Source organism: Triplophysa rosa, unplaced genomic scaffold (assembly GCF_024868665.1).
Source record: "Triplophysa rosa unplaced genomic scaffold, Trosa_1v2 scaffold124_ERROPOS303670, whole genome shotgun sequence".
Classification (NCBI taxonomy): domain Eukaryota; kingdom Metazoa; phylum Chordata; class Actinopteri; order Cypriniformes; family Nemacheilidae; genus Triplophysa; species Triplophysa rosa.
This window is the reverse complement of record NW_026634123.1, coordinates 153662-175488: the sequence shown is the minus strand read 5'-3', so window position 1 is coordinate 175488 and position 21827 is coordinate 153662. Positions and strand designations below refer to the sequence as shown.

General features: G+C 39.4%; 4 protein-coding genes across 7 annotated transcripts in view; 3 read left to right on the top strand and 1 right to left on the bottom strand.

Annotated features, from left to right (window-relative positions):
* The first annotated feature begins 45 nt into the window (after window positions 1-45).
* On the top strand, window positions 46-6298 carry cdc25d (cell division cycle 25 homolog d). Of its 3 annotated transcripts, none has more exons than XM_057326721.1 (13): window positions 46-155; window positions 1429-1874; window positions 2160-2263; window positions 2729-2756; window positions 2840-2870; window positions 3008-3079; window positions 3267-3410; window positions 3520-3624; window positions 3711-3773; window positions 5252-5350; window positions 5578-5813; window positions 5927-6038; window positions 6150-6298. In XM_057326721.1, the coding sequence occupies exons 2-13, from the start codon at window positions 1768-1770 to the stop codon at window positions 6285-6287; spliced, it is 1239 nt and encodes a 412-aa protein (XP_057182704.1). In that variant the 5' UTR covers window positions 46-155; window positions 1429-1767; the 3' UTR covers window positions 6288-6298. The 3 variants fall into 3 exon arrangements, with proteins under 3 accessions (XP_057182704.1, XP_057182702.1, XP_057182703.1); XM_057326719.1 differs by having other exon boundaries at window positions 2837-2870; XM_057326720.1 differs by lacking the exon at window positions 46-155 and adding an exon at window positions 1056-1267 and having other exon boundaries at window positions 2837-2870.
* A 619-nt stretch (window positions 6299-6917) lies between these two features.
* Window positions 6918-9233, top strand: pgam1b (phosphoglycerate mutase 1b). Its single transcript, XM_057326722.1, has 4 exons — window positions 6918-7228; window positions 7652-7926; window positions 8016-8196; window positions 8287-9233. Exons 1-4 carry the CDS (start codon window positions 7090-7092, stop codon window positions 8454-8456), a joined length of 765 nt encoding a protein of 254 aa, XP_057182705.1. The 5' UTR covers window positions 6918-7089; the 3' UTR covers window positions 8457-9233.
* Window positions 9234-9984: 751 nt separating this feature from the next.
* exosc1 (exosome component 1) lies at window positions 9985-14593 on the top strand. The gene is made up of 8 exons (XM_057326726.1): window positions 9985-10046; window positions 10974-11089; window positions 11217-11291; window positions 11606-11694; window positions 11861-11894; window positions 11977-12027; window positions 12652-12736; window positions 12820-14593. The coding sequence occupies exons 1-8, from the start codon at window positions 10001-10003 to the stop codon at window positions 12924-12926; spliced, it is 603 nt and encodes a 200-aa protein (XP_057182709.1). The 5' UTR covers window positions 9985-10000; the 3' UTR covers window positions 12927-14593.
* Window position 14594: 1 nt separating this feature from the next.
* Window positions 14595-21827, bottom strand: part of knop1 (lysine-rich nucleolar protein 1) — an 8620-nt gene continuing 1387 nt past the window's right edge. The window contains exons 1-5 of one of the 2 annotated variants that reach the window (XM_057326724.1): window positions 17698-20041; window positions 16092-17245; window positions 15934-15993; window positions 15754-15807; window positions 14595-15662 (exon numbers count right to left, since the gene is read on the bottom strand). In XM_057326724.1, the coding sequence (XP_057182707.1) occupies window positions 15357-15662; window positions 15754-15807; window positions 15934-15993; window positions 16092-17120 (1449 nt within the window). In that variant the 5' untranslated portion in view covers window positions 17121-17245; window positions 17698-20041 and the 3' untranslated portion in view covers window positions 14595-15356. Of the gene's footprint in view, window positions 15663-15753; window positions 15808-15933; window positions 15994-16091; window positions 17246-17697; window positions 20093-20186; window positions 20294-20367; window positions 21439-21827 lie in introns of those variants that run through there. The other variant, XR_008962208.1, reaches the window with a different exon arrangement.

The window sequence follows — 21827 nt, the reverse complement described above, 5'->3', positions numbered from 1 at the left end:
TCCGTACAGAGGCGGGACTAATTAATGACGCCAAGCCACGGGCCAATCAGCACTTAGAAGTCGTATTGGTTTTCTATTTGTGAGCCGTGATTGGTTAGAAGTACGACGCCCACATCTACCATGTGATAAAGCACAACATCACTGCAGTGTGACTAGTAGGTTTTTTAATTTAAATTTTTTATTCATCAATAGGGTAAATGACAATATGTAATGGTACAAATACAGTACATAATTGCACAATGCAAATAACCAAAAATATATATATACAAATACAAAGCAGTTATACATCTAAAACATTAATGCCCGGTTTCATGAACAAGGCTTAGGACTAGTCCCAGACTAAAATTAAAGTTTGAGCTGTCTTAATGGAAAATAAATTGCCCTGACATATCTTTAAATATGTAATTGCCATTGTTTTGTCTCAAGATGCACACCAGTAATGTTTTTATCTAAGGCATTTTAATAAAAGCAACTTAAATATCCTAATTTAACTAAGGCATAGTCCTGGCTTTAGCTAAACGTTGTCTATGAAACCGGGCCTAAGAATTTTATCCAGTAGCCGAGATGTCTTAACAGCTTTGCTATTGTTCCGTATGAATATTATAGAATCATAAAAATTCTTTATATCTGTGGAAAACAATCTACCATTTGGTACAATTGACAAAAACTTAGCGTTATGTATATGGTATTCTCCAAGTAGAATAAGAATTTTAAGTATATTATCTATTTCCAATGAACCAGTATTACAATCCAAAAACAAGACCATTTGATTGTTTCAGACATATCTTTACAAAAATAGCACACTGGTGAAAACCCTTATTTAAACTTTGCAATAAAGTCATTACAAACAAAGGATAATATCGTGTGACGTGTATTTAACACAATGGATGAGAATACAGAACTGTGACCTGTAAACACGATATAGTGATCTGCATTTAAATTGAAGTGTTGCCTCGGAGACGATAACAGTAAAAAGAAAGTTTTAAAAACCGTTATAAATTTAAGAGGGAAGAGAGTCTACACCATAGAAAAACGATGATATTTAGGTTACGGTGACAGTGCGATGTTTTTTTTTACAGCAGATGAACGACGAAACATTGCCAGCCAATCACAATCCAGTAAAATTTAAAGGGCTCGCACATTTAAATGGTAAAACTCAAGCGTGCAAGCTTAGAATAAACAAAACGTTATCGTTTCTGAATGTGAACGGATCTTAAGTGTTCAGAAAGTTCCAGTTTCCAAAGCTGCTCTGAAATTATGGATTTAGGTAATCAGGGAATGTCCAGACTATTATACAAGAGAAGTAAATGTGGCGATTGTGAAATAGCTTCTTTATTTTCACTTTGGGCGATCTGTCTGTTCTATTTAGAATTGATCGTTTTTCTTAAATTAGAATTCAAATGTGCACCCTCAAATGACTCACTTTAGGGAAGTGTTGGCTGTGATGTATCCACGAGTTGTCTAATGGGTGACTGCTGTGACAGAGCGGCAGAGTGGACTCACAGGGACGCGACGCGACGCGACGCGACGCGGAACACGGATCACATGAGCGTGTTGTAGCAACACGAGTTTCCAAGGGGAGGTGACCGGAGACCCCTCAGAGAGACGGAGGATGAGGCATTCATTCACAACACCCATCATTCCGTATCAGCCACAGACACAGACACAACTGACTAGCAACGTGTTTAAATTAATTATGCATTATTGCATTTCATTTTGAAATTCGCATCAGCGGGATCTTTGCTGTTTAGTTGACATACAGATTATATGACTGATGATCTGATGGAGTCAGTTTGGGATCTGTCCGCAACAGAAGACTCATCACCGGTCTCTGAGCTCTCGTTCAGCCTGCAGAACCTCCAGTGTCAGGATGGGTAAGTTATCGTTTTTTGCAATATTGATAACACAAAAGTTATTCATCAATGCACATACATTTATAGCAAATTCTTATGCTACTTATACTGCAAATTCTTACAAATATTATGATAATTATTCATTATTAGTATACATAATAAAATATAAAAAAATGAAACTAACAACAAACAACGTCTTTACAATTCTTATCATTTAGTTATTATTTTTAGATCATTAATTTAATTATTGTATATATTAGAATTATGAAGTAATCATTCGTATTTCATGCTTATTTAACGCTTAAGTGTGTCTGAAAAGAGCCCGAGCCCCCGGAGAAAGCTTGTTTTGACGCCTGAATGGATCAGCCCACAGACGAACACACTCTCCAGGGAGAGAGAGACGCCAACAGGTCTGAACAAGAGCTTCTCTCTCTTTTAAACGCACACACATGTACCACACAGACTAATTAACTTTCTTCTGAGGGCACTTAACTGTCTGCAAACTTGACAAATCGATGATTTTATCTTAGTTTAGAAAACATGCTAGCAAAGCTGTATGATAATATTAATCAGTCTCATAGGGTTTATAACCGCCTGTGTGATTCATTGGGCAGCAATTGTTCTAGCTAATAGTTGTTTACATTAGTTACAGTATACACCAGTAGACAGTAGTGATCTATTCAAGCAAGACATGGAGAGGGACATGGAACCGTTGTTTTTTCTTATTGAAAAAATGTGCATGTTAATAATCTCATACCATTAGCCTAATAATTGCATAAATAATCTCAAATGAAAAAGTCCCAGAAGATCAACTCTCATTATTAATCCAGCAGCTATGAATTACTGTTCAATTTTCTTTGAATTGTCTCTTTTAGTGTCTGCTGTGAAAAGACGAAGGGCAAGGTAATGAAAAACATGCACACGGTTAATTAATAATCTGTAATAAACACACGATCACAGAGAGTATTGTTCTCTGCTTTCAGCAGAAGTCTGTCTCCTAAATCCTCTTCAAACAAGGTAAGACACATGCACTGACCAAACCTGATCTATGATACAACTAGGAACTTTAAGAAATACACTTCGTGTGTAAAACATTAAGTGCAACCGAAAATACACTGCAATCAGATATTGACTCTGTTTTTATCACACATCAGAAGGTCCAGTCAAGACGTCTTTGGGGGGACCTTCAGGATTCTGCTGCTAATAAGGAGAATGAGAGAGCTATTGTCAGTAATAACAATAATAGTCTACTCTGTTAGTGTCTTTATATCTTGGCATGACATCTGAATGGCGTTTTTGCACTGCATTGTTGAACTGCATGTTTGTAGCAAGTACTGTAGTTGTTGTATTTTCTTATGTTGACTGTCTCACTGCTGTGGAATTATGGGTAATGTAGTTTGCTTTGTACAACAGAAGAGATTGCGAGTGCAGCTGTCCAGCAGATTCTCCAGTGCATCAGAGGAACCAGAATCAGCATGTAGATCTGGGAAACGGTACTGCAGTGATCCAGAAGATGATGCCAGTTGTACGAGGGAGACAGATGCGGTAGACGCAATGGTGAAAGCAAAATATATGTTAAATATGCTTATTATTTTTTCCTGCATTCTGTGACATGTTTCTGCTATTTGTGCAAGTGAATATCTGATTTCTCGCTGTGCATCTATAGGCTGCTGCGAGGTTGTGTAGAATGAGGTCACACAGAAATGCTCCTCCTACTCAAATAACCGAGGCCGCCGTCGCTGACCTCACCCTCATAGGAGACTTTACTAAGGTACAAGTTCACAGACCAAGAAACAAGAGTCTAGAAACAAGTAATAGTTATCCATATTTTTAATTTTAATACAATTGTTTCCATAGGAACACCTGCTTCCTGTTGAGAGTGTAGGCCATCACGAGCTTCACTGTGTCAGCGTGCACACTGTAAGAAATCTTCCAATTCAAACCAATTTTTCATTAAATCTCTCAAATTCTGGTATACTAAACTAAACAATTTTTTAATACTTTTTAATTTTTTTAATACTTTTTAATTGTTAAATCCTTCATCATTATATGAGTTTTTAGGGCTGTCAAGCGATTATTTGCGATTAATCGCATCCAGAATAAAAGTTTGTGTTTACATAATATATGTCTGTGTACTGTGCATATTTATTTTGTATTTATAAACATAAAGAGGACAAAAGCACGCACATCAACCTCAAATGGGTGCTCGACCAAAAAACGAATGAAGGATTATACACAAAAGTCGGCACACCAAAGCTCTAAAAAATACAAAAATGTATTGATTAAAAGATTATAGCATGGCGTGAAACGTTTCGAGCACACAGGCTCTTCATCAGACAAATCAACAACACTAATGACCCCCCCTTTTTTATAGTATACCACCAGGTGGTGAATGATTACATAACAAGCAAGAAACAAAAACAAAAAGAATAATAAATAAATAAACAAAAAAATTATACAAGGAAGGAAATAAGGAATTAAATATATATGGATAAATATATATATATATAAAAAACCCGCAAGTCTTATTCAAACTATACAATTTAAATATAAATAATACAAAATACCCGCATATGGACAAAACAATCTACAAACAATGAAACCAAAACCTTTGAGATAATATTCAAAGAAAAGGAGGAATGTCAAAATCTTAATTTAATCCTCTGGGGGATAGTGTGTCTAATGTGATAATCCAGAAGGCCTCCGCATCGTGGACACTTAACTGACTCTATACCAATATACTGTAAAGTAGAAACTGAATGTCTCTTATCTGCAAAATGTTTCGCTACCGGACTCTTTTGATCTTGATGTCTTGATGTCCGAGTTTTTAAAGGATCTTCTGGTTTTACCAACATAACATAGACCACAAGGGCAACGCAGTATATAAATCACATTATTAGCTTAGCACAAAATTGTGCCTCGGATTTTAAAAGGTTTTGCCATATGTGGATGTGTGAAGGTAGTTTTTTAACAAGACACTCTGTTGTGACACATCCTTGAAGCAACTCGCAGCACTCTTCTCTAAATGATCGTTTTCTAAGAGAATTTTTGATTGATTTTGAAAATCGTCTTCCCTACCACAGATACGCCGAATACGACTGATTTATAAACATATACATGTATATATTTTCAGGAAATATTTACATGTATTTAAGTATTTATATTTACCAATAACTTAAATTATATAATTATATATACAGTATATACATTTTTATATTTTTCTTAAATATATGCATGTATGTGAATGTGTTTATAAATACAAAATTATTATGCACAGTACACAAATATTATGTAAACACAAATGTTTATTCTGGATGCGATTAATCGCGTTTAATCGTTTGACAGCCCTAGTTTTTAGGCATTTTAAAGTAACACTAGTGCCTGTTTCTGACCTAAAGGTGGCATCTCTGATCAGAGGTGAGTTTGGTCCTGCCGTGAAGGACTTTCTCATCATCGACTGTCGTTATCCATATGAATATCAAGGCGGACATATTAAGGTATTCATACAGTATATAATATGTTCATTACAAATTAACCAAACCTCTCAATCAAAACTGCATGTTTTAAAGTATTTTGTCAATGAGTACAATAGCATACAGATGTCCTCAAAGATACTGCACAAAAACTAAAAGCCATAAACTTTTTGTACGTCAGATTTGTGTGTTTGCATTCAAATGTTCAAGTTTTGAAACTTGTCTTTTAAAAGAACATTTCTGTCCTTTAGGGGGCAATAAACCTCTATACTGAATCTCAGATCCAGCAAGCTGTATTCCAAGCATTAGAAAAGACTGAGCTTTGCCCCGACAGAAGAGTCTCCTCTTGGGGACGACATGAACAGTGGCCGAGCTGGCAATCTGACTCATTGCCAGAAAAATCTGCTGCGAAAGAGGAGGGCTCATCATCGCCACGGAAACTGATAGTGTTCCACTGCGAGTTCTCGTCCAAAAGAGGGCCACATCTGTAAGACACACACAGAGACCTTCAGATGGTTTTTGACACATTTGTGACATGAATTTGGTCTTCAGCATAAAAACACATAAAGGTGTTACGTATGTTTCTTACCTGTCCAACAGATGTCAGTATCTGAGGAGGTTAGACAGAAGTCTAAATGTGTACCCAAACCTGCACTATCCAGAGCTCTACCTTCTGCTGGGTGGTTACAAACACTTCCACAGCTGCTATCCGGTACAACACAATATTTGTGCATTTGTTAATTTACACAATGCAATGTCTATGTAAAGTCTTTCACTTTCCTTTTCAACATATATAGCATACACATTAAACTCTCTGTCTTAGGACATATGTGAACCGTGTGGATACGTACCCATGCGTCAACGGGAGTACCAGGAGCAACTGCATGGCTTCCGCAGGAGGAGACCCGCTCGACAGCGAAGGCGACGGCCAGTCAGAATTCATCAAAGAACCACACGATAAAAATGACCATTAGTACATATATATATATAAAAAAATATATATATAGACATTAGCTGCAACACAGGTTGCATACTTGCCTTTTTGAGCTCCCCATTGTTCACAACAATATCTGAAGGCCCTCCCACTTACAATTTCTACCCAATAAAAAAATAAAATCAGTGTAGGCCCCTACAATGCCATCTTGAGGCCCCTAGTTGAGAAACACTGCACTGAAGTATGTACTTCATTGTGGCTATGTATGCTTTTTTGGACTTTGGTAGGTATGAAGTTGTGTCTGTTAGGTCTGAGCACCTTCATAAATAAAATATTTAAAAAACACACTAAATTAGCACATGTCTCGTGTGAATCCATCGCATTCCTCGTATATAAATGTTTACTTTTCTTATCCTTAATGTTTGTCTATTTCAACATTATGGTCATCTATAAATTTTACCGTTAGTTTTTATCCGTTATGTATCACTTTGCTGTTCTGTAAATCATTTCAATGGCAAACATTATAAAATGTGCTATATAAATAAACGTACTTTGCATATAAACACAAATATTAGCAAACGACCCTCAAGGTCGGAGCGCTGTGATGACGTCAGCTGCAACGTGACTACCGTCCCTCCGATTGGTCTCGCGCGGCAGGAAGCGTTTCTCTCCCTCCTCGTAACTTTCGCAAGCGACCTCGTTCATAACTAACTACCGGTCCCGTTTTACCTCAGATCTGTCAGCATCACTGTTCCGTCTCCCGGGGCCGTGTCTCCGTTATTTGGTGCGAACGTTCCATTTGCATCTGAAGGCGTGTGCGCGCAGCGACATGGCCGCGTATAAGCTCGTGCTGATCCGCCACGGCGAAAGCTGCTGGAACCAGGAGAATCGATTCTGCGGCTGGTTCGATGCCGATCTGAGCGAAACCGGAGTCGAGGAGGCCAAAGGGGGCGGCCAGGCCCTGAAAGGTGACTTTGAAATGCATTTCTTTAAAACAGATCGTGTGGTTCTTTGCATGGCGATGGTTTGTGCATGACCCCATCGCGCGAGACCACTGCGACATTGGAAGCCTGCACGTGCATTCTGGTAAACGGGTGTAAAAGTGGGTCCAGGGTTTTGATGTACGCATGTACAAAGCTTCTTACTTAGTGTTACGTGGTTGTCTTTATATAAAATGGTTGGATTGTTTTCCTATCCTATTGATGTTTTTTATAAATTCCAGTTGGTTCCTACTGACATGAATATCTCCTCCCAACCTGGATGTCCTCAGGATTACAGGAGAACGGAGCCTATCCCGGCATCTCGTGTTGTAGACAGAATGCACCCTGGATAGATGTCCTGTCCATCATAACATGAACATAAATTATGCATCTGGCCTTTTTCTCTTTCAGATGCGGGTTATGAGTTCGACATATGCTACACGTCCGTGCTGAAGCGCGCTATTAGGACCCTGTGGCTGGTGCTGGATGGCATCGATCAGATGTGGCTGCCTGTGCATCGCACCTGGCGTCTGAATGAACGCCACTACGGTGGTCTCACAGGCCTCAACAAAGCCGAGACGGCGGCCAAACACGGGGAAGCTCAAGTGAAGATCTGGAGACGCTCCTATGACACCCCTCCTCCACCCATGGACCCAGATCATGACTTCTACACCGCCATCAGTAAGGTTTGTATTGGTGTATTCATGTTTGTAACCTCAAGATCTCAGGCTTGTTTTGGGACTGCTTTACAACACCCCGTGTCATGTTGCTGCAGGAACGTCGCTACGCCGACCTGACGGAGGACCAGCTGCCCTCTTGCGAGAGTCTTAAAGACACCATAGCTCGCGCTCTGCCGTTCTGGAATGAGGAAATTGTTCCTCAGATCAAAGAGGGCAAGAGAGTTCTCATCGCTGCCCACGGCAACAGCCTGAGAGGCATCGTGAAGCACCTGGAAGGTGAGAATTCATGTTAGATCACACAGCCGTGAAATTAACCAGGGTTTTTCTGCTGCCGGATCTGTATTATGACCCATTTGTTTTTTCCAGGTATGACAGAGGAGGCGATCATGGAGCTGAACCTGCCCACAGGAGTCCCCATCCTCTATGAGCTGGACAAGAACCTGAAGCCCGTGAAACCCATGCAGTTCCTGGGAGATGAAGAGACGGTCCGCAAAGCCATGGAAGCTGTCGCCGCACAGGGCAAAGCCAAGAAATAGACAAAAACATTGTACGATGGTCTTTCGTTTTCCACATTTCTCCTCGAACAACACAATCTGTGTTGAACCACAAGTCTAGAACCAAACCAATGACCAATAATAGGGACCATCTTAATAAAAATTGAACTTTGCTTCAGAAAAACCTTCACTTTAACACCTTGAGTATGTAGATATTAATTAAAACTGAGCCACAATACATTAGGGAGGCATTTTAGCTTGAAGTAGTCCCCGCACTGAACATTTCAAGATGGCACGCGTGTTTATCTGTGAGAGCATGGCTTTGACTGTATCCAGGCAACAGCTTATAATAATGATTGGGTGGGCAGAAGATTTGGCAGGTTTGGATTCATGCATAATGCCCTGTATCTCTGTACGCCCACAGATGCGCTCTGAAAATATTCCTTTCTTTGAAAGCACTCAGAAGATATTCTGCAACAGTCAGCATTTATGATGCGAGTTGGTAATAAATAGCAGATTATATTCCTATGAGATTGAAGGAGATATTTATGAAGATGGTTGTTTTTGTCCTTTGTCTGGTAATTTTACAGTAACTGTATGTAATCATACTGTCGTCTGTGTCATATTCACTGTATTTTGGCCCAGGTTTTGATGTATTCCACAAACATTTACCCAAAAGTGAATTTGAATTGATATTCATGCATTTGCTCATCCTTCACATATTAGTTTGGGGAAAACTTGATCGAAAGAGTGTTCTACTTTGTTTGCTTACATGAGTAATGTGCAATCCCAATAAATGTTGGCTAACTTAAGCAGAAATATATGTTGCTTGTGTTTTATTTTGATTCTGCACATCTTGTTTTTGTCAAGACTAACATGCATTTTATTTATTATGATATATTTTTTCTAAGGTGGTTTTAAGGTTTTTGCTTCTTTTATTATATAAGTGGTTGTTTACCTTTGTATCTCTTAACTTTGGTTAATAGGGTACTTATTATGTACACCTATATATTTGGTCAATATGAGCAACCTTTGCAGTTAAAGCCAATAAATAAACCAAGGAGAAAAAAAGATGCTCAAAAGGTGGAGACCATAAATCATTATAATATAATTTAATTATTGTATTATACTGTATTATAACAAAATAAATTTAATTACGTTTTGAAATGTTTGCTACTCTTAGATTTCTGTTATGGTATCAGAAAGGAAAATTTTAGTGTGAGACAAATCAACTAATACCATAGACGTGAATTGTGAAATATTGATCAAATATAACTATTTTTTATTGTTCTCTTACTATGGCGCATCCAAAAGGATGATGTTAACTGGCAGTTTATAGTCAGAAAAAAATAAGAAATTGCATTTTGGAATTATATAAATTCTTGACAAGAGTTAAATGTATAGTGACAAACAATATAATAATCTACGTGATAAGAACATGGAAACAAAATAATATAGATAAAAGAAAACACGAATGAGTACATTATACTGCCACAACAAACATGGCGCTTTCCGCGTACCACACTTTACGAAGTAACCAATCAGAGCGTAACTTGCCCTCCGACTAATAGCCAATCAGAAGGCAGATGTCGCTTCTTGAAAACATGTCGCCCATGAAGCTGTGTGTTCCAGGTGGGTCACTGTTATTTACACTTTTTCTGTTCTTCACGTATTGTTTATCGATATATGATTTTCTTGGCTTGGTTATATGTTCTTTACTTTTGTATCCCCTGTCATTTTATAAACTTTAAAGCCGTCGGTAAACCTTTAAATTAGTTTGATCAGTCACGTGCAGTTCAGTGTGTATTGCATTGCTGTAGGGCCGAATCATCCGCGCGCGTAGAAGAGTTTTAAAATTATAAGCGAAAATTTTAACATCAAAGCTTGCTTAACTGCAGTTAACATATGTCAACACTGCTGACCTTATTTAGTTGCTGTGGTCGTATTAATATACTGTACGCGGGTGTAGTTACCAGGGTGTTAACGGGGTTTAAAGACTCGTTTGGCGAGCCCCGCCCACCGCCTGGGGCGCTCGCGCTGCTGTCAAGCATTTATGTGCCTGTACACGAACCTGGCATCTGATGAATGACTCCAGTTGTTTATGCCCTGAAACCACTTTACAAGATTCACTTTTAAAGGAATGTTTTGAAATGTCAGATCCCATGACACAATTGCGTTACATTAAACGTTACATTACGCGTCACGGTTACACGGACGTGCATGATGCATAGAAACTATATTGATTCTTGCTAGGGTTCAATGATATATTTGTGTTTGAGACCTGTTGTTAGTGGACTCGGATAATGTTTGGAATTAAATCACGCTAGGCTGTGATGTTAAATCTTAATAATGTGAAATTCAGCATTTCACGCAAAGAAAGTGAATGGGGACTACAAAAATAAAGCTTCAAAAGGACAAAAACTCTTGATTTCAAGTATGAAGTGAAAGTTATGTTTACTTTCACTATCATTGTAAACAGTTTCTACAAGAATACCTGGACACGTTTTAAATTCCAAGTTCAAGGTTCCCACCACAAAATTTGTATGATGTTTTTTGCAGGTGAAAGGCTCTGCAGCACGGAGGACTGTATTCCCGGTACCGGCACGTATTTGAGGCACGGCTACATCTTCGCCTCACTCGCGGGTTACGTGTTGAGAAAGAACGAGGGAGAGGAGGTCAGTTAGGCCATTTGGTTTTATGTTAAACAGAAATGTTTTGCTGTCATGCAGCGATGCCAATGCATTTTGAGAATTGAATATAGATGTTCAGAGGAGTAACTCGATGTCAACCTTTTCTTTTTAGCTCCCGGTGATTTCAGTGGTTAGAGAGACAGAAGCACAGCTTTTGCCTGACGTCGGTGCCATTGTCACCTGCAAGGTGAGCGTTCTAAACAAAGCATGACATATTTAATGTCATATCTGAATTACTGTAATTATGAGATGAAGTTTAAGTCCCGTCATCATCATTTACTCACCTTAATGTTGTTCCAAACCCATGTGAGGCAGAAGGTTAGGGACTGGCGGCCTTAGTCACCATTCAATTGAAAATGATTCAACAAAAGGCCACCAACAAGAAAAACATGTCACAAGGGTGTAAAAATGATGACAGGTTCTTCATATTTGAAGTGTTCATTTAAAAGTGAAGTGTGTAATTTATGCAAATGTGTGTGAATGTCTATCGTACCTGCACAGGTGACAAGTATCAACCCAAGGTTTGCTAAAGTTCACATTTTATATGTGGGGTCGACACCGCTAAAAGACCGCTTTAGAGGCACGATCAGGTATGCAGATTTGTCGCACACAGTTTAATATTTCAACGTTTGATCAAAAGTCTCAAATATCTGCACCCCCGAGGTTAAGGTGTTTATGTTTGTACACTGTTATTATTAATATTAGAAGGAATTAATTCAATATGATCTTAACTTTCTTTGGTTTTGATGTCACCAGACGAGAAGATGTAAGAGCGACAGAGAAGGATAAAGTGAGTTCATGACAGATTATTTAAACCATCATAGAAAGGACTTGCAAAGACTTGCTAAAAATGTGATTGTTTGTATTTTTAGGTGGAGACATACAAAAGCTTCAGGCCAGGAGACATCGTCCTTGCTAAAGTTGTATCCTTGATATGAAATTTCTGAGAATCTCTGAAATATATTTACTGTATAATGAAAACTAGATGCAGTTGCTCATCAGCACCAGAACAACTTATGATCTGTTGTTTGATATTGTCACAAAGTAGTCTCTGCAAAATTAGACTTAAACAGCTTCACACAAATGTAAATTTATCACTACTAATAAGCTTTCCTCGCTAATCCAAAACATTTACTTGGTAACTTTTACTCAAAGTTATTGAGTGCAGCTGTAACCTGTCAGAGGAGAACTGGCCCTCCCGTCTGAGACTGGTTTCTCCCGAGTTTTTTTTCTCCATTTATTCATCATTGCAGTTTGTGTTCCTCACCACAGGGCCTTGTTGTCTTGCTCACCGGGACACTGTTGATATTAGATTAGATCAGGGCTCTGTAAATTACACCAACATTGCCTTATTAGAATGGTCTTGCTCTTTCCATAGCACCATGCACTGGAGTTTATTTTCAACCTTCTGTGATTTTTCTGCGGTATATAAATAAAATTGAATGGTGGAAAAACATTCTCCTACAATATTTTGTAATGCATATAAATTTACATTATAAACAGGAGATACCTAGAATGAACTTGTGACCCTTGACCTCAGTCCTCAGATCTCTTTAGGTGACGTGCAGTCGAACTACCTGCTGACTACAGCTGAGAATGAGCTGGGTGTTGTGGTGGCCCACAGCGAAGCTGGTGAGAAACTGCTAAAATGATTTTTCTTCATACTAGCCAAATGCCAATTTTACTCATGCTTTGTTCCTCAAATCTTCCCTCAGGCACTCAGATGGTCCCCATCAGCTGGTGTGAGATGCAGTGTCCGCGCACGCACGCTAAAGAGTTTCGCAAGGTAGCGCGGGTACAGCCGGAGTACCTGCAGGCATGAGACACGCCCAACACGTCCTTTAACCACACCCACTGGAACACACAGCTTCAAAGACACGCCCTCCCGCTTTACTCGCAAGGATTTCTGTGCCAGATCGACGTGTTTGGAATTTCAGATGTGAATCTGAATGTTTATTCTCAACATTCCACACTGCTTGTAACGCCTGGGAATTCCTCACTGAGTAACCTGTTAAACTGATCTTAAAAGTGACATGTATGAATAACATTTGACCATGGTTAGAATGTAGTCAGCAGCTCTGGCATTTATGACACTCACGCAATATTACATGTTGAATTGTTTAGAGCTTCTACAAACATTACAGGACAGGAGTGGGTAATCTCATTTAGTGTTGACTACATGCTTCTGAAGTTTCACTGTACTTCATATTACTCGACTTGTGTTCTGAAAGTTAAGAGCTTCTGGAAATATGGATATCTCATGTCTGGTTCATTTTTCACACCAGAATCAACAGCGAAGACCGCCTATGTTTTGCATTGTAACAATTTTCATAACCGTTAAAGGGACAGTTCATGCAAAACGAAAAATAATTTACTTACCCTTATGTCATTCCAAACCTGTATGAGTTTATTCTGCAGAACACAAAAGAAGATATTTTGAAGAATGTTGGTAATCAAACAATACTGAACCACATTTACTTTCATTATATGAATACAAACTGCTGAAACATTTATCAAAATATCTTCTTTTGTGTTCCACTGAAGAAATAGTCATATACAGATTTTCAATGACATGAGGATAAATAAATGATGAGAAAAACATTTTAGGTTAGGTTTTTAGGAAATTTCCAGTACCTTGTTTTATTTCTAGGTGACCCTTTGCAAATATTTTGCATTACAGTAATGAAACATGGGTGGGGAACTGGGTGTTATCAAAGTGATAGTGCTCCCAAAAATGAATGAATTAATCAACCTTAAGTTGTTACAAATCTGTACGCATACGCATTTCTTTGTTCGGTTGAACACAAAGAAAGATATTTGGAAGAATGTTAGCGACTGAGATTTCTGGGGCACCATTGACTGCCATTAAAATAGTTGTCAAATGTGTCCCAGAACTGTTTGGTTTCCTAAATTCTTTATCGTAGTTTCTTTTGTGCTCAACAGAAAAAATATATACAATGATTCTTATAAGGTAGTCCATGGTGCCCCAGAAGTTGTAAGTTGCTGACATTATTCCAAATATCTTTCGTGTTCAACTAAACCAAAATAAATGTTTACAGGTTTGGAAAAACTTGAGGGTGAGTAAATCATGACAGTTTTCTCATTTTTCAGTGAACTATACCTTTAATTGTGTAACAAAAAATGTCCCAATGAAAAACACGCAAGACCGTGCTTTAAAGGCTTCCATTTTTAGTAGTAAACTGGAATATATAAGAATTGTACAGTTGCTCAAATCACATTCAGCACAAAATCCTGGCAGAGTACCTTTCTGAAGTTTATCGAGGTTATTTTTGGCGACACCGTTTTCAAACTTTTAAAAAGCACATGTACTGCAAAAATAGTCGTTCTGAGATGTTGACGTTTTTTTTGCTGCTTTCCTTTGGAAATATATTTTGTTCTTTATTTTTTCTATTCTATCATTTCGTCTGTAACTGATTTAAAAGTTCATGCGTTTACAAGAGGAGAAATAAAGCATCTAACAGAACAGAAGTTCAGTCTGGGTTTGCTTTAATGTAGCAGTTTCATTATAAACAATCAAACAATGAAAAAAATAATTTCAAAATGAACAGTTTACAAACCTCAAAAATATTCCCTGTGCTTAGCTTAACAAGGTTCCTCTATTTCACTCCCATCTGTAAACATGTTTTAAGAACCTTTCTGTCATGTTCTTGCCTCATCCACCCTGACATTTTACCTGAGATCTTTAAAACAAAAATGAATTTAATTTCGCAGAGACTTTATAGAAATTGAATTGATTCAGTGCTCTTCAGTGGGTCTTCTGGATTTCACTTACAGGTAAGTGTGTGATACAGGTGTTCATGATAAGTAAACCAGCATTTCTAGAAACCCATTAAGGGACAGTCATAAGTTACATAAATAGTTCATCTAAAAAATTAAACCATCAATTTTTTACTCATTCCAACCTGTATGCCGTTATACTTTCAGAAAATGAGACATTCTGAAGGTTCTTTATACATTGGCCACATCTGTCAACTTGAAATACACACTAAAAAAGTAATGCATTTTGTTCCTTTCTTCACAAAAACCTATTATATGGCCTCATAAATCCTGGACTATAGTTAACAGGTCTTATGGACTACACTGATACTTTTAAGGAGTTCTTTTGTATATTCTGGAAGTTGGCCGCTGTATAAACTGCACTTAATAAGTGCTTTATCAAAATTCTCCTTTGTGTAAAAAAAAAGATTTGTAGCAACATAACAGACAATAACGACAGATTTTTAATTGAATCTCAGTCATCGAATCGTATCGAGTTCCGTGCGTTCACGTCAATCGCAAACTTCTTATTGGACGGCGGTGTAAATCCCAACCCAATTCCTTTATTCCTGAAGTCCAAATGTCGGCTCTGCGCGCGCTCAAACTCTCCCAAAAGGCCTTGCTGTAAAGTTTGTTGACCTTCTTTTCCTAGGGCCATGTTTGCCTGCCCGGAGCTTCCTGTGATAGGCTGGCTGCTTTTTTTAAACCCGCCCATTAGTCGCATGAACTTAGCCTGTTTGTCAGAGCTGTCAAACTGAGCTGTGCTCCACTGGCCAAGATTCTAAAATAGACAAAAATCAGATGTGAACAACACACATTTTTCCAATATGATATTAAGGAAGATATTTAGATGCAATGTAATCTCAACTGACCGGTTTTGGCTGCGATTCTTTATCAATGTCCTCCTGCAGGGCGAGTCGGCGAGCCTGCGAAACAGAAGATAACCATTAAAAACATCTGTTCTGTGCTGTATGACCCTGGTGTGTGTGTGTGTGTGTGTGTGTGTGTGTAAAAGTGACATGGTCTTCACAAATGGTGAGCTACGGCTGTACCTGATCTATAGAAACTTCATCCTGATTTCCGGGCCTCGCTGACAGGAACACAACATCTTTCTGATAATGGACAGCGAGAACACGATGAGATACAAAAGCAGTGTGTGGCAGTGTTTAACATCACATTAGAGTCATGAAAGTTATTTGTTTGTTTTTACCTTTTCTGTGGATTTGTTCTCGTCTTGTTTACTCTTCTTGTATTCCTGGAGCTCCTCCTCTATGACATCATCAACCTCCAGCTTGATGCTCTTTTTCATCTTATGTTTTGATGACCTCATCGCTCCTGTGACATCACCTGTCTTTGCTTTCGTCCCATTTACAGGAGCAGGGCCTTCACGATGACCCTCATCCAGGTTTTCTAATCTCTTTTTCTTCTTCTTGCTCCTTTTCTCAGTGTTTACATTTTTCTCATTGGTCTCTTCTTCTACTAGAGCCAATTTCTCCTTGTTGGCTTTTACCGTCTTCTCTTTATTGTTTTCAGTCTTTAAGCTGGCGTTCTTTTCTTTTATCTTCCTTTTCTTTGTTGGTTCTGCATCCCTTTCTACAGTTGTTTTTATATTTTTTTCTGTCTTCTTTCTTTTCTTCTTGACCTCTCCGTCCCCTGATTCTGGGTTTTGTTCTTCATCTTCAATGTTTTTCCTTTTTTTTTTCTTCATCTTTCCACTGTGGCCCACGTCAACCTCTTCTTTGACCTCTACGTCCATTTTCTTCTTTTTCTTTCTTTTTCTTTCCATCTTTTCTCCAGGCTCGCTGTTGCTGACTTCCATCACGTTCTCTTGAAGGTGTTCGGACTCTTTTTTCATCTTTTTCTTCTTCTTTTTCTCTTTCTGAGGAAGATCACTTTTCTCCAGGCCTCCTTCACTGATATTTATTTCCAACAGTTCTGTTTTCACAGGAGTCTGGACAGACCCATCATGACACAATGCAACATGTTCGTTTACTTCTACTTTTTCCTCTTTGATTTTCTTCTTCTTTTTCTTCTTTTTTTTCTCAGTGGTGTCATACTCATGTTGCTCTCCTTTACAGATGTTTACCTCTGACGGTTCTGTTTTAATAGTCGTCTGGACAGAAGCATGCTGATACTTTGTTATGTTTTGGGGACCTCCATTTTTAGCGGTCGCCCCCACTCCATCTTCCTTTATTTTTTTCTTCTTTTTCTTCTCTTTGATCGCCCCATCAACTGCCATCTCTGGATTTAAAGCTCCTCTTGTTTGATCGCACTTGTCAACTTTTGTCAGGAAAGATCTGTAAAGTCATCTCTTGGTTTTTGCATCATCTTTGATTTTACTCTGTTCTTATTTGCTGGAACTTCCTGCAAAGGCAGTGAAATAAAACCCTTACTTCTGACATAAATGACATGTCTTGTAAAGCTAAATGTAATTAAAATCATACTTAATATACACGTTTCTCATTGTTAGTGTTATTCATTGCATTACATTGACTGTATTTGGTGTGGAATGCTTTAAAAAAAAAGCTTGTCCATTTCGCTAACTTTAAGACTTTAAATAAATAATGAATTAAAAGCTACAAAATAGCCGTGTCTATGAGTCTTTGTGATCGTTAGCTACGTCAAAATAGAAAGCGATTTACTCAAATGTTTGGGAGATATACATATAAATCGACAACAACAGTACAGTGACGGTTTATATAATTTTCATGTTTTAACCGTTTAACGGTTATACGTACAAGTACGTGCAAAGTCAGTCAGATCGAGTGCATATTATGCATATTAAGTATCTAGTAAATATATATTTCATTACTTACGCCACACGTGTATCCTTCTCCTCTTCCGACTTACATCCGGAAAACGATTATTCTACTTCCCTAACAACGTTACCGCGCGCTTGGCAACGGTGACGACACCGGCAGCGACCGCTAGAGTGCGCGCGCGCGCTATTCAAAGAGCAACAAGGGACGCCTTGAAAACACTGCAAATATATTTATTAGGATTTATTTCAAATATAGACATCAAATAAACGGAGAAGTAGAATCTGTGCAAATCACGTCAACATCACAATAGAAAGAGAAATGTAAAACTTTTCCATCACACCTGTTCAAAGTGCTTTATCTATGCCTTTTCATTAATTGAATTCATGCGGCGATGCGCAGAACGATCGGGGTATGACGTAACGTTGCAGCTCTCGCGGTATTTGGACGCAATACGTAAATCGGTCTGCGCAGCGCTGCGTAGGGTCGAACACATCTCGTCTAACCGCCAGCATTTATCGACATATTTTGATTTGTGTGCTAGAAGAAACGACATGATAAACACGGTATTGCCTTACGAGATCAAACACGTCATAGATGTGCTCACTGTTCTGAAATACAACAACAGATGTACAGTTTGCATGAAGATTGACTATAAGCGTGCAAAGTTTGGAAATGTGCATCTCTGCTGAAAAAATGTAAACCATCACAGAAATATGAATGAATTTTACGGTTATAATGGTTATTTTAGTGGTTTAAATGGAAACTACAATGGTCTTTGTGTAGCTCTACTGGTAATGTGTTTTATTGGGATGTTATCCTACAGGAATACGACCCAATACTCACTACATTATTGACATTTTTAATGGTAAACAGATTATGGTTTATGAAAACTAGTGGAATTTGTATTTTTTCAGCAGGGATGTGATTTAAAGGGGTCATATGACACGGCTAAAACAAATATTACCGTTTGTTTTAGATGTAATGCAATGTGTATACACGATTTAAGGTTCAAACACGCTGTATTTTCCACATACCGTGCATTGTATCTCCTCTTTGCCCCGCCTCTCTGAAACGCGCTGATTTTTAACAAAGCTCATGGCTCTGAAAAGCGAGGTGTGCTATGATTGGCCAGTTATCCAGTGCGTAGTGATTGGTCGAATACTGCAAGCGTGTGATGGAAATGTAACGCCTCTTACCATATTTGGAACATCAGGTTCCAAAGCAATTGTACTGACAGGTACGCTCACTTACTTGCGTATACATTTGGGTGGTCTTAGTCAAATCAGACCACCAACTGACGTAGATTTGTGGGGGTGTGGTTACACGAGGCGTTTCAGGCAGGTCTGGGTGAGCATTCGCTTTTAGATAGAATGCATCTTTTGCTCCAACACTTTAATTTTTGCAATTTTACGTGTGCATGGGAAACTTATAACACACCAAAGACACAGAAAAACACGTATTCGTGCCATATGACCCCTTTAAAAGTTTGAAAACAAAAATGAAAAGTGAACCATTTGTACAAATAAATACATTAATTTAGCCATTTAAACAGGTTTTGATTGTATATTCAAAGGCTGGGAATGACTAAAATGTTATCACAAGCAATTTTCTGAATTCTTATGTCATTCTGTTTCACTCTTTCATTCATGTCTTCTCTCTGTCTCCAAATAGGGAGTTCTTCATCGTTTAAATAGAGTCTAGTACTTTCTTTTATTTTGTCCAATGTTCTTGAGAGAGAGCCACATAAAAAACATCTAGTGCAAAATTTGCCTTCCCCCATATTCCAAATGCGTATAAAATTTAAATCAGCTTTAATTTTCCCTTACAAAAATTAACCGTGGTTTCGCTATAACAACCATAGTAGTTGTTGTGAAATCATATTTATATAAATGGTAATCAATACTCCCCCAAAAAATGGTAAAACATTTGCTTCCATAAAACCAGGGTTAATTTTCATAAGGGTTCATGACAAAAGCATTTCCACATTATTAACATGGAACCGTAAAGGTGAAGTATAATTTCTGTGACACTTGTAGCATCAAACAAAATTGAAAGTTGTAAGTTTGCAGGTGAGTTTATTCTCACCCAAAAGTGATGGTTTGATTGACAAGCAAAGTCAGGTCAGAACCAGCCGATTTTGTTTAGGGTTTGTCGTTTTACATGTGCAAAATACATCAGGGTGGCCAGACTGGGCGATCTGCATGTCATCTGAGGCTGAGACTGACAGTCCCGCCCCAGACTCATACTATTGGTTAAGCCAATGTTGCTAACGCTGTCTCTCAAACAAACTTATTGGAGGCACAGAAATAACACACTTCACCTTTTTTAAAGTGCCTGATGACCAAGTCACTCAAAGTGCATCCTCACAGGGAGGAAGAGGACATTATTGCCATAGTAATCACTTTCACCACAGATGCCTTCCGGTAAAGTTTGGAGGGGCACTTGGGATCTGAAATGCACGATAAAAATAGAAAAATAAGTATTTTGATGTTTGTTCACAGGCTTGTTTGTGTGTGTGTGTTGTTCAGCGTATTAACACTCACCGTTCCTGCATTCATGAGCAATGCCATCTCAGTGGGTTGATAAACATGACTACGGAACGGCACAGCGGGTCGTATCAGTCCGTTATGATACCCGCCAGCCTGCAGAACTACAAAACGACACGCAAGCCAGTGAGACAAACACACACAAACACGCGCACAGCAAAAACTGATTTCTCAGTACCTGTGCTATGCTCCTCCACAGAGTACGCCTGACTCTCTGCATACGAAGCTCTGGGATTGGTCGTCCGCTCGTCGTCGTGGTAACCCTGCACGGTGGGAGGCTGAGGGGTGTCGTAGTAGTTCTGCCCCACGTCTGCGTTCCTCTGATCGGCCGGACGCAAACACAGGTGAGTTTCTGGTATGGCGTGGAATAACAGCAGCACCCATCCCTCTGTCACCAAGGCGACCACCAAAGCTGGCTCGTCCCAGTCCTTCGGCACAGTTGCGATGGCGGCGTTGCCGTAGAGATAGAGCGTGAGCCAGGCGACCCAGACGAGAAGAGACGTGAGACACGACAGGAAAAGCCAGACGCCGTTACACCTCCATTTCATTGTCTTCCTGTTGGACTCCTCCCTGTTGCCGCCTCCACACAGGACGACGCCCAAGGACAACACGCTGGCCGCCAGCAACAGCACTGCAGCGTAGCAACACACCAGCACAAAGTCTAAAGGGAGGTAATCGCAGGCCTCGTGTCCCTGGCGGACAACCGTCAGCAGCAGCCACTCCCCAGCGATGATCCCTTGGACCACCGTCAGTCCGAAAGCCATTCCGGCGAGAGAGCTCCCCGCTGGGCTCCGCCTCCCTGTGGCCAGCTTCTTCAGTCTTACCCCCTGCACCAGCAAACACGAGAAACACAGCGCAAACAACATCCCCCACAGGCCACGACGCACCCCGCACATCACCTCGCCACGCCCGACCAGGAAGACCAGGGATAGGCTGAAAAGACCCACTGTTCCGGCCAATAGGAGGAGGAGAGGACCAACGCCGCATCGCTTCTCAGGCTCAGTCACTGTTTTGAGCTTGGCTAAGAGAGTCACAACTAAAATCAAAGATGATACAGTACCACCGCATGCTATGGCTTCTAGCACCACGCCCCATACCGACTCCAGGTCACACAGAACACGGTAGGGCGGGTCCACAGCGGCCCCACACCCTCGCGGAGAGGGAGGAGCCGTAACCTGAGGTGTGTCCTCGAGAGCGCAGCAGCCAATCAGAGAGAGGATAAAGATGAGGGTGGGTCTCAGAGCCATGCCTGTGAGAGAAAATGAGAGACACAGAAACAGTAAATCACTTTTAGTAGCTTATTCATTTTTCACTAAAGGTTTTTAGATAGTTCACCCCCAAAAAATCACCTTTCATCATTTACTCACCCTCATGTCATTCAAAACATGTATATGACTCTTTCTACTGTGAAACACCAAATAAGATATTTTGAAAAATGTCTCTGGTTTTGTGTTCGCATAATGGAAGTCAATGGGGAGTCAAGTGTGGCTACCAACATTCTTAAAAATATCTTCTTTTGTGTTCTACAGGTTTGACATGACATGAGGGTGAGTGAATGTTTAAAGATTCATTTTTGGATGAACTATCCCTTTAAACCAAACCAACCAGCTCTTAAAAGAATCCTTAACGTTTATGAAA

Bases quoted from the DNA above. Each gene is read 5' to 3' on its own strand.
- cdc25d (XM_057326719.1), top strand. From the start codon at position 1,768: ATGACTGATGATCTGATGGAGTCAGTTTGGGATCTGTCCGCAACAGAA. The intron at 2,757-2,836 runs GTAATGAAAAAC...CTCTGCTTTCAG, and splicing joins GTGAAAAGACGAAGGGCAAG to CAGAAGTCTGTCTCCTAAAT. The intron at 5,351-5,577 runs GTATTCATACAG...TCTGTCCTTTAG, and splicing joins ATCAAGGCGGACATATTAAG to GGGGCAATAAACCTCTATAC.
- pgam1b (XM_057326722.1), top strand. From the start codon at position 7,090: ATGGCCGCGTATAAGCTCGTGCTGATCCGCCACGGCGAAAGCTGCTGG. The intron at 7,927-8,015 runs GTTTGTATTGGT...ATGTTGCTGCAG, and splicing joins TCTACACCGCCATCAGTAAG to GAACGTCGCTACGCCGACCT. The intron at 8,197-8,286 runs GTGAGAATTCAT...TGTTTTTTCCAG, and splicing joins CATCGTGAAGCACCTGGAAG to GTATGACAGAGGAGGCGATC.
- exosc1 (XM_057326726.1), top strand. From the start codon at position 10,001: ATGTCGCTTCTTGAAAACATGTCGCCCATGAAGCTGTGTGTTCCAG. The intron at 11,695-11,860 runs GTATGCAGATTT...TGATGTCACCAG, and splicing joins CGCTTTAGAGGCACGATCAG to ACGAGAAGATGTAAGAGCGA. The intron at 12,737-12,819 runs GTGAGAAACTGC...ATCTTCCCTCAG, and splicing joins GGTGGCCCACAGCGAAGCTG to GCACTCAGATGGTCCCCATC.